This window comes from Hyperolius riggenbachi, chromosome 1 (genome assembly GCF_040937935.1).
Source record: "Hyperolius riggenbachi isolate aHypRig1 chromosome 1, aHypRig1.pri, whole genome shotgun sequence".
NCBI classification, from domain to species: Eukaryota; Metazoa; Chordata; class Amphibia; order Anura; family Hyperoliidae; genus Hyperolius; species Hyperolius riggenbachi.
The window spans coordinates 41,253,797-41,265,503 of record NC_090646.1 but is presented as its reverse complement, the minus strand read 5'-3'; the positions used below and the strand labels follow the sequence as shown (position 1 = coordinate 41,265,503).

The 11,707-nt window shown below is 44.7% G+C and overlaps 1 protein-coding gene across 1 annotated transcript in view; it reads left to right on the top strand.

Moving 5' to 3' along the window:
• The first annotated feature begins 1,633 nt into the window (after positions 1-1,633).
• Positions 1,634-11,707, top strand: part of LOC137547251 (vomeronasal type-2 receptor 26-like) — a 29,199-nt gene continuing 19,125 nt past the window's right edge. Inside the window, exons 1-2 of the mRNA XM_068270671.1 lie at positions 1,634-1,671; positions 5,765-6,068. Coding sequence (XP_068126772.1) covers positions 1,634-1,671; positions 5,765-6,068 — 342 coding nt within the window. The remainder of the gene's footprint in view (positions 1,672-5,764; positions 6,069-11,707) is intronic.

Here is an 11,707-nt window from a genome sequence, read left to right as displayed (position 1 = left end):
TAACTAATTACAATAATCAATCAGCGATCAGAAGGAAATAGAGTGTGGGTGGTGTGTGTACACTCAGACAGTGAGTGACCGCACGCAGGAGCTAGTAGCCTATGAACACAGTGACTGAGTGTCCTAGACTCCTAGTACAGTAAGAGTAAGTAGTAACAGTAAGTAGAACTAACTAATTACGATAATCAATCAGCGATCAGAAGGAAATGGAGTGTGGGTGTGTGTACACTCAGACAGTGAGTGCACGCACGCAGGAGCTAGTAGCCTATGGACAGTGACCGAGTGTCCTAGACTCCTAGTACAGTAAGAGTAAGTAGTAACAGTAAGTACAACTAACTAATTACGATAATCAATCAGCGATCAGAAGGAAATAGAGTGTGTGTTGTGTGTGTACACTCAGACAGTGAGTGCAGTGCGCACACGCAGGAGCTAGTAGCCTATATGAACAGTGACAGTGAGTGTCCCTACGGGTACAGTAAGAGTAAGTAGTAAGTAAGTACAACTAACTAACAATAATCTATCAGTAATCAGAAGGAAATAGAGTGTGTGTACACACAGACAGTGAGTGAGTGCACACACGCAGGAGCTAGCTAGTAGCCTATAAACAGTGACAGTCAGTGAGTGTCCTACTCCTAGTACAGTATAACTACAATACTATTAGTAAAGGACAGCAGAAATACTGGTATAGATGAGAGAAATAAACAGAGGACAGCTGCCCACAGAGGCAAGGCCCCCCTGAGGCCTAAACCTGTAAGCTTGCAGCAGCTGCCTGTCTCTAATGTAACACACAAGCTACTAACTAAAATACAATGTCTATCTAACTAACAACAATATAGGTGTATATGGCAGGTGTAGGTGAGCAAAAACGCTAGGTAAATGATCACAATAGAGCACTTGCTAAGCCAAAGCACAAAGGAGCAACTCTCTCTCTGTACAAGTCTCAGGCAAGCATGGAGAAACGGAACATGGCGGCCGCTATTTATAGGGTAGGGGCTGGCCAGGGTCCCCCTCTGTGATTGGCTGCCGTCAGAGGGCCTGGGAGCCCTCTGATTGGCTCTAAGGACATCAATCTGGGCTATGACGCTATTCGAGCTCGGTACCAAGCTCGAATAGCGCCGGGTTGCTCGAATAGCTCGAATAGTGAATGGGCTATTCGAGTGTACTCGGATAGCCCATTCGAATAGCTCCAGCTATTCGGAGCTCGAATACCGAGCTCGAATAGCTGGAAAAGAGCTCGAATATTCGAGCTACTCGAATATTCGAGCTCTGCTGAGCACCACTGCTTGCAAGTGCTGTTACAATGAGTGGTAGCCTCAGCAATCGAAGATATATAACTGACCGTATTGTGGTGACGTGTTAGGATTGGTATATAAAGGAGAGACTTGGTGATAAATTTGACTGTGGATTCTGAAAACATACGGTCCGTGGCCAGGTTGTTGAGCGGTGTGGGCGCCCATTGAAGCAAAAGCTAAAGCAGAGTTGTATTTCCTGATATGATCACAGTAATTTTGGGACAGCGGGTTCTTGCCAGTCAAGAGGTCTTGTAATAAAACAGGAGGTTGCAATAGGGATGGCAAACACACCTTGACATTATGACAACACTTAGTGTAATGTCCCAATTTGTTGACCTCTGATGGCCAATGAAGAGCGATGCAAGAAGTACATAGTGCGGTAGGTAGGCCAATGTTATGTTCCTGGATGGGAATGGCGGTATCTTCTTGGAAAGCAGCAGAAAGTTGAATGTGGTGACTGCGCATGTGGTTTGCGAGAAGATGTGAGCTTTTGTAAGAGGTTTTGCAATGTACAAATTGAAAGATTGTGTTTTGGGAATGTGTTTTCGTATGTTTGTTGAGAAGAAATTATGTTTGAAAGCATTGACTGCACTGTTCACACTGAAAGGACTTAGTCACAGAATGTGTTTTGACATGCTTGGTAAGAGATGTGCGTGCGTTAAAGTGTTTGTCACAAATGTTGCATACAAATATATTTGTTGTATGTATTTTGACATGGTTGAGGAGATCCACGTGAGCCGTGAAGTGTTTGTTACAGAATGTGCAGTAGAAGGTGTGACTGGAATGAGTTTGTGGTTCTTGAGAGTGCGAGTAGTTTTGAAGCATTGGTGGCAATGTTCACATTGTATCATTCATTCAGTGGAGCGGGTTTTGAAATGTGCGCTGAGATATCTCTGCTGTCCGAACGTTTTGAAACAAATGGTGCATTTATACGTTTGTTCAGTGGAATAAGTTTCTAAATGTACGTTGAGATATCTCTGCAGTCGGAAGATTTTCGAACAAATGGTGCATTGAAAGTTCTGTGTGGAATGTGTTTGTTCAGTACCGACGTTGTCAATAGATGGCAGCAGATTGTCTCATCACGTGATTTATGCGTTTGTTCAGTGGAGTGGGTTTTGAAATGTGCATTGAGATATCTCTGCTGTCGGAAGGTTTTCGAACAAATGGTGCATTCATGTGTGTGTTCAGTGGAATGAGTTTCTAAATGTGCTTTGAGATATCTCTGCAATTGGAAGGTTTTCGAACAAATAGGGCTTGATTCACTAACCGGCGTTAGTGTGCCTTATCTGAGGTTAGTGTGCCATATCTGATGCTAGTGTGCCTTATCTGAGTTAGTGTGCCTTATCTGAGTTAGTGTGCCTTATCTGAGTTAGTGTGCCATATCTGAGGTTAGTGTGCCATATCTGATGCTAGTGTGCCTTATCTGAGTTAGTGTGCCTTATCTGAGTTAGTGTGCCTTATCTGAGTTAGTGTGCCTTATCTGAGGTTAGTGTGCCTTATCTGAGATTAGTGTGCCTTATCTAATGCTAGCATGCCTTATCTGAGTTAGTGTGCCTTATCTGCGTTAGTGTGCCTTATCTGAGGTTAGTGTGCCTTATCTGAGATTAGTGTACCATATCTGATGCTAGTGTGCCTTATCTGAGTTAGTGTGCCTTATCTGAGTTAGTGTGCCGTATCTGAGTGAGTGTGCCTTATCTGAGTTTGTGTGCCTTATCTGAGATTACTGTGCCTTATCTGAGATTAGTGTGCCTTATCTGAGTTAGTGTGCCTTATCTGAGGTTAGTGTGCCTTATCTGAGATTAGTGTGCCTTATCTGATGCTAGTGTGCCTTATCTGAGTTAGTGTGCCTTATCTGAGTTAGTGTGCCTTATCTGAGGTTAGTGTGCCTTATCTGAGATTAGTGTGCCATGCGTACGTACGAAAAGGGCGTCGGGAAAAAAGGGCGCGTGGTATAAACGATAAATGGAAATATCGTTTATAGAAATTATTGTGTAGAATTTCGTTTATAAATAGTGATTTAAAAATGTATAAATCACTAAATAATGTGTATGAGATCGGCAATTCTTAAAACGTTAATCTTCCCTGTTTGTAAAGTGAAACTTATATTTTCGTTTATTAAAAACCCTCCCTGTACCTATCCCTAACCCCTAGACCCCCTGTTGGTGCCTAAACCTAAGACCCCCCTGTTGGTGCCTAACCCTAAGACCCCCCTGTTGGTGCCTAACCCTAAGACCCCCCTGTTGGTGCCTAACCCTAAGACCCCCCTGTTAGTGCCTAAACCTAAGACCCCCCTGTTAGTGCCTAAACCTAAGACCCCCCTGTAGGTGCCTAACCCTAAGACCCCCCTGTAGGTGCCTAACCCTAAGACCCCCCTGTTGGTGCCTAAACCTAAGACCCCCCTGTTAGTGCCTAAACCTAAGACCCCCCTGTAGGTGCCTAAACCTAAGACCCCCCTGTTGGTGCCTAAACCTAAAACCCCCTATGGATAATAATGTTTTACAGACATGAATAAATAAAGAATGTAAAGAAAAAAAATGTAAATTATTTTTTTGGGTGGATAATAATGTGTTAGAAATGTTTTAGAAATAGTGATTTATTATCTTCATAAACGTTATTCGTCACGGGCTCATTTTGTAAACTTAAATCATCACAAACATAGTTATAAATCCTTAAAAATCTCCGGGCGCCGTTATAAATCCTTAAAAATCTCCGGCACCTTATTTTCCCCGTTCAGCGCCCATTAAACGATATTTATAATGAAAGTGAATGGGGCGCCCTTTTTGTCCACTTGTCTCATGCGCCCAAATCTACTGCTTCCGTGTGCCATATCTGATGCTAGTGTGCCTTATCTGAGTTAGTGTGCCTTATCTGAGTTAGTGTGCCTTATCTGAGTTAGTGTGCCTTATCTGAGTTCGTGTGCCTTATCTGAGATTAGTGTGCCTTATCTGAGATTAGTGTGCCTTATCTGAGTTAGTGTGTCTTATCTGAGTTAGTGTGCCATATCTGAGGTTAGTGTGCCATATCTGATGATAGTGTGCCTTATCTGAGTTAGTGTGCCTTATCTGAGTTAGTGTGCCTTATCTGAGTTAGTGTGCCTTATCTGAGGTTAGTGTGCCTTATCTGAGATTAGTGTGCCTTATCTAATGCTAGCATGCCTTATCTGAGTTAGTGTGCCTTATCTGAGTTAGTGTGCCTTATCTGAGGTTAGTGTGCCTTATCTGAGATTAGTGTGCCATATCTGATGCTAGTGTGCCTTATCTGAGTTAGTGTGCCTTATCTGAGTTAGTGTGCCGTATCTGAGTTAGTGTGCCTTATCTGAGCTTGTGTGCCTTATCTGAGATTAGTGTGCCTTATCTGAGATTAGTGTGCCTTATCTGAGTTAGTGTGCCTTATCTGAGTTAGTGTGCCATATCTGAGGTTAGTGTGCCATATCTGATGCTAGTGTGCCTTATCTGAGTTAGTGTGCCTTATCTGAGGTTAGTGTGCCTTATCTGAGGTTAGTGTGCCTTATCTGAGATTAGTGTGCCTTATCTGATGCCAGTGTGCCTTATCTGAGTTAGTGTGCCTTATCTGAGTTAGTGTGCCTTATCTGAGTTTGTGTGCCTTATCTGAGATTAGTGTGCCTTATCTGAGATTAGTGTGCCTTATCTGAGTTAGTGTGCCTTATCTGAGTTAGTGTGCCATATCTGAGGTTAGTGTGCCATATCTGATGCTAGTGTGCCTTATCTGAGTTAGTGTGCCTTATCTGAGTTAGTGTGCCTTATCTGAGTTAGTGTGCCTTATCTGAGTTTGTGTGCCTTATCTGAGATTAGTGTGCCTTATCTGAGATTAGTGTGCCTTATCTGAGTTAGTGTGCCTTATCTGAGTTCGTGTGCCTTATCTGAGTTTGTGTGCCTTATCTGAGGTTAGTGTGCCTTATCTGAACTTAGTGCCGCTTAAGTAGCTTTGTGCACACTAAAAGATGCACAAAGCTACATCACGCACTGCACAATAACATCGCACCCGCTATACTGTACATGATGCGATCTTAAGGTCGCATAGGATGCGACCTAAACGGCGCATCAGTGCACCGTTATCGTCGCATTTTATGCAACCTTATGGTCGCATCATATACAGTATAGCGGGTGCAACGTTATCGTTGCACCCCGCGCAAATATCGACGCATTACGCTGTGCGCGGTGCAGTGCAAGATGTAGCTTTGTGCATCTTTTAGTGTGCACAAAGCTACTTAAGGGGCACTAAGTTCAGATAAGGCACACTAACCTCAGATAAGGCACACTAACTCAGATAAGGCACACTAACCTCAGATAAGACACACTAACCTCAGAAAAGGTTAGCGCTGTAGTTTGTGCCCACTAAGTGATGAGGCACACTAACCAGCTTAGTGCCGGTTAGTGAATCAAGGCCATAGTGCATTGAAAGTCCTGTGTGGAATGTGGTTGTTCAGTGTCGATGTTGTCAACATGTTGTAGATGGCAGCAGAACGTCATCACGTGTGATTGTAAGAGGCAAGATAACTTCATAGTGGCCATGATCCAACGGGCTGCTAAAGAGCAGGGAGATGGAGAGACGTTGGCCGAGATTGTAAACTCGAGGAGAGGCATGAGGACTTTCTCTGAAGTGAATGGTGATAGTTGCAGGAAGTATTTGGGACATAGCGACAATTTCTGCCTCCCCACCATAAACACCAGAAGTGCTCATGTAGTCAGCATAGTGTTGCGCAGACTGTATGATTATGTTTCCGTGGCTAAGAACAACGGACAGCACATCGCCGAAGTAATCCCAATGTTAGTAAACATAGTTCACAGCCATGTTGCGAAGTTCGAGAGCAACAGTTTCCTCAATGACATTTTTCCAGAAGTATGCGACCGATAGAAACAAACAGTTACATGACGCAGGAATTGGTATAACATTGAAGGAAACGTTTCCATGAAAGACATATAAAGCGGCGGCCATCTTCTATCTATCTATCTATCTATCTATCTATCTATCTATCTGTCTATCTATCTCTCTATCTATCTCTCTATGGGCTCGATTCACAAAGCGGTGCTAACCCAGTTAGAGACTTTAGGCGTGATAACCTTTGCACCACGCTGGTGAAAAGCCAGTTTAGGCGTGATAAGTTTAGGCATGATAAGTTTAGATCGCGCGCAAAGTCCCACACGTAAAGCAGCACCATTAAACTCTATGCGAAGTGTACCAGACTTTGCTAGTGCAAAACTTTTGATCAGCTGTGCACTGCGGTGCTAAACCAGTTGGTGCTTAAACGTATCACGCCTAAACTTATCACACCTAAACTTATCACACCTAAACTTATCATGCCTAAACTGAGTTTAGGCGTGATAAAGGGCTTTTCACCAGCGTGCTAACTGTTAGCACCGCTTTGTGAATCAGGCCCCTATCTCTCTATCTAATAGAGCACGTGCCTCAACCTTGAAGCAAGAAGAAGAAGAAGGCTTTCCATGAGAAAAAACTTACCTTAATGTCCATTGCGTTCTGCTACATGCGCATTAACTTGGGGGCACCACATGAGAAAGGAGTGAAGCATGGGTCACCCCAAGCGTTAGGGCTCAGGGCTGGCTCACATACAACACTCTAGAGGGAGGGGGGAGGACAGGCGCAGACAACTCACTCCAGGGCTCACACCACAGGAGCAAGCCATCCACCACCTGCCTCCAATGGATACAAACTGCAAAAAATGCTTTCCATGAGAAAATTAATGTGCATATAGCAGAATGTAATGGAGGTTAAGATAAGTGCCTGTTTTTAATATTGGGAAGTGGGTGCGGACGGCTCTCCCCGGAGCTGGCCACGCTTGGGGGGGTCGCTGGCCTCCCCCTCCAGGGTGCCGCTTTGGTCCCCATGCTGTGAGAGAGCTTGGGGCCCTGCGCCCCCCCCCCCCCCAGTTTTATGGGGGCATTGGGAAGCCTCCCCGTAGTGCTCCTGGATAGTGCTGATGTAGCATGAACTAATTCCCGCAGGGCGACTGCTTTGCAGTATTGGTTTTTTGACCCTGCATAGTTTGGCATGCGAAAGCAAATGCATATTTGTATGAGCATTGCCTCATGAATTGCCAATTAGGCCAGATTTGCAAAGCCAGACTTGCTAGGGTTAAACTTGGTGTTTGAGCACACATACATTTTATCATGGAAAGTACTTCTTCTTCTGGCTTGAAGGTTGAGGCACGGCCCTGGGGGCAGGGTGCTACTTCTTCTTCTTCTTGCTTGAAGGTCGAGGCACTTACTCTATCTATATATATACAATCGTGTGTGTGTGTATGTGTGTGTGTGTGTGTGTCGTGATCACTCAAAGACGGCTTGACCGATTTGAACGAAACTTGGTATGCAGATCCCTTACCTGGGATGATATGTTCTGGGGGTCTCGCGGCCCCCCTGCACACGTGGGCTGAGCTACAAACAGTAAATCAGATTTCAGAGTCAATGGAAAAAATGTAAAAGGCTGCCATTCTCACAGTAATCAAGCCAGAGTCCCCACACTTGACACAGTTGGTCACTTGGTGACCGAGGTTACAAATCCAGGAAAAGTGGGCAGAGCATAAAACAGCCAATGAAATTTCAGACATTCATTTTAAATGGAAAAATGTAAACTGCAGCCATTCTTACACTGTTAATGGTAGGGTTTTCAAACTTGCTAAACTTGGTCACTGGGTGACTGGGAATAATATTCAGGAAAGTGGGTGGAGCCTACAACAGCCAATCAAAAGTCACCTATTGATTTTCAAGGTGAACATTAAAACTGCTGCCATTCTTACACTGTTAATGCCAGAGGCTTCAAACTTGCTACAGTCGGTCATTGGGTGACTGGGGTCCAAATTCACTTAAGGGGCGGGGCCACAAACAGCCAATCAGACTTTCTTGGTGGATAAACTGCTTCCATTCACACATATTTGATGCCGGGAACCTGAAAGTTCACAAACTTGGTCATTGAGCGACTGTGTGTCAAGGTTACAAAAAGTGGCCGGAGCCAAAAATAAAGTTCACTAGGAAAATATAAACTGCAGCCATTCTTACTCTGTTACTGGCAGGGTTCTCAAACTTTGCACAGTTGGTCACTGGGTGAATGGGATGAATATTCAAGAGAGTGGGTGGAGCCTACAACAGCCAATTAAAATTCACCTATTGATTTTCAATGGGAATATTTACATTGCTGCCATTCTTACACTGTTAAAAGCAGATGCTTCAAACCTGGTACTGTTAGTCACTGGGTGACTGGGGTTCAAATTCGTAAAGGGGGCGGAGCCACAAACAGCCAATCAGATTTGTTTAATTTCAATGGGAATATACAAATTATTGATACCAAAAGCCCAAAGCTCATAAACTTGGTCATTGAGTGACTGTACGTTAAGGTTAGAAAAAGTGGGCGGAGCCAACAACTACATTTCATTCCAGGGGAAAATATAAACTGCAGCCATTCTTGCACTGTTAATGGCAGGGTTCCCAAACTTGACACAGTGGGCCACTGAGTGACTGGGATTAATATTCAGAAATGTGGGTGGAGCCAACAACAGCCAATCAAATTTCACCTATTGATTTTCAAGGGGAATATTTACATTGCTACCATTCTTACACTCTTAATGGCAGAGGCCTCTTACCTGATAGGTGACTGGAGTCCAAATTCACTAAAGGGGGCGGAGCCACAAACAGTTAATCCGATTTGTTAGATTGATTTCAGCCATTCTGTTATTGGCAGGGTTCTCAAACATGACACAGTTGGTCAATGGATGACTGGGATTAATATTCAGGAAAGTGGGTGGAATCTACAACAGCCAATCAAAATTCACCTATTGATTTTTAATGGAAATATTGAAACTGCTGCCACTCTTACACTAATAATGGCAGAAGCCTCAAACCAGCTACATTCAGTCATGAAGTGGCTGGGGTTCAAATCCACTAAAGGGGTGGAGCCACAAACAGCCACTCAGATTACTTTACTGGATTAACTGCTTCCATTCACACAATTTTGATGGCAGAAACCCAAAAGCTTAAAACTTGGTAACTGGGTGACTGGGATTAATATTCAGAAAAGTGGGTGGAGCCTAAAAAGAAAATCAAAATTCACCTTTTGATTTTCAAAGGGAATATTTAAATTGCTGCCATTCTTGCACTGTTAATGGCACAAGCCTCAAACCTGGTACAGTTGGTCATTGGGTGACTAGGGTTCAAATTCAGAAAAGGGGTGGAGCTACAAACAGCCAAACAGATTTGTTTCATCTCACTGGCAAATTACAAATTATTGATGCCAAGGACCCCAGAGCTCACAAACTTGGTCATTGAGTGAATGTGTGTCAAGGTTACAAAAAGTGGGTGGAGCCAAAACAAATTTCACTAGGAAAATATAAACTGCGGCCCTTCTTACACTGTTAATGGCAGGGTTCTCAAACTTTTCCCAGATGGTCACTGGGTGACTGAGATTAATATTATGGGAAGTGGGTGGAGCCTATAATAGCCAATCAAAATTCACCTGTTGATTTTCAAGGGGAATATTTAAATTGCTTCCATTTTTGCTCTGTTAATAACAGATGCCTCAACCCTGCTACAGTTGGTCATTGGGTGACTGGGGTTCAAATGCCGGAGAGGGGCAGAGCCACAAACAGCCAATCTGGTTTGTTTAATTTCAATGGGAATATATAAATTATTGATGACAAAGACCCCAAAGCTCACAAACTTGGTCATTGAGTATTTGTGTGTTAGGGTTAGAAAAAGTGTCCGGATCTAACACCAGCCAAATACATACCCGGGTAACGCCGATTCATCAGCTATTATTCATAAATGTGGATGGAGCCTACAAAAGCCAATCAAAATTCATCTATTGATTTTCAAGGGAAATATTTCATTACTGCCATTTTTGCACTGTTAATGGCACAAGCCCCAAACTGGGTTACAGTTATTTATTTAGTGACTGGGGTTCAAATTCAGAAAAGGGGTGGAGACACAAACAGCCCATCAGATTTGTTGTATTTCAATGCAAAATATTGAAGCCAAAGACTGCAAAGCTCACAAGTAATTAAGTAATTGTCTGTTACTGTTACAAAAAGTGGACAACACCAGCCAAATACATATGCAGGCAATGCTGGGTCATCAGTGGGTGGAGACAAATACAAATTTCACTGGGAAAATGTAAACTGCAGCCATTCTTACACTGTTAGTGGTAGGGTTCTCAAACTTTGCACAGTTGGTCACTGGGTGACTGGGATTAATATTTATAAAAGAGGGTGGAGCCTACAAAAGCCAATCCAAATTCAATTATTGCTTTTCAAGGGGAATATTCAACTGCTGCCATTCTTGCACTGTTAAGGACACAAGCTTAACCACTTCCAGACCGCCCAACGCACAGAGGCGGCCGGGAAGTGGACCCCGCAAGGACCAGCTCACCCACAGAGGCGGCGGTCCTTGTACGGGCATGGGCGGCGCGATCACGTCATCCGTGACGCGATCGGCCGCCGGGGACTGGCTCCGCCCACCTCACGCTGTAACCCCCTGTCACTGCCACCCATCAATCACCCCCTGTCACTGCCACCCATCAATCAGCCCCTAACCTGCCCCTTGCGGGCAATCTGATCACCCACCCACACCAATAGATCGCCCGCAGATCCGATGTCCGATCACCTCCCAAGTGCAGTGTTTACATCTGTTCTCTAACCTAAACACCCACTAATTACCCATCAATCACCCCCTATCACCACCTGTCACTGTTACCTATCAGATCAGACCCTAATCTGCCCCTTGCGGGCACCCAATCACCTGCCTACACGCTCAGATTGCCCTCAGACCCCCCCTTATCAATCCACCAGTGCAATATTTACATCTGTTCTTCCCTGTAATAACCCACTGATCACCTGTCAATCACCTGTCAATCACCCATCAATCACCCCCTGTCACTGCCACCCATCAATCACCCCCTGTCACTGCCACCCATCAATCAGCCCCTAACCTGCCCCTTGCGGGCAATCTGATCACCCACCCACACCAATAGATCGCCCACAGATCCGACGTCAGATCACCTCCCAAGTGCAGTGTTTACATCTGTTCTCTACCCTAAACACCCACTAATTACCCATCAATCACCCCCTGTCACTGCTACCTATCAGATTAGACCCCTATCTGCCCCTAGGGCACTCAATCACCCGCCCACACCCTCAGAACGCCCTCAGACACCAGCCCTGATCACCTCGCCAGTGCATTGCTTGCATCTATTCCCCCCTCTAATCACACCTTGAGACACCCATCAATCACCTCCTGTCACCCCCTAGCACACCTACCCATCAGATCAGGCCCTAATTTGCCCCGTGTGGGCTCCTGATCACTCGGCCAAACCCTCAGATCCCCCTCAGACCCCCTTCCGATCATCTCCCCAGTGCATTGATTGCATCTATTTTCCCCTCTAACCACCCCCTG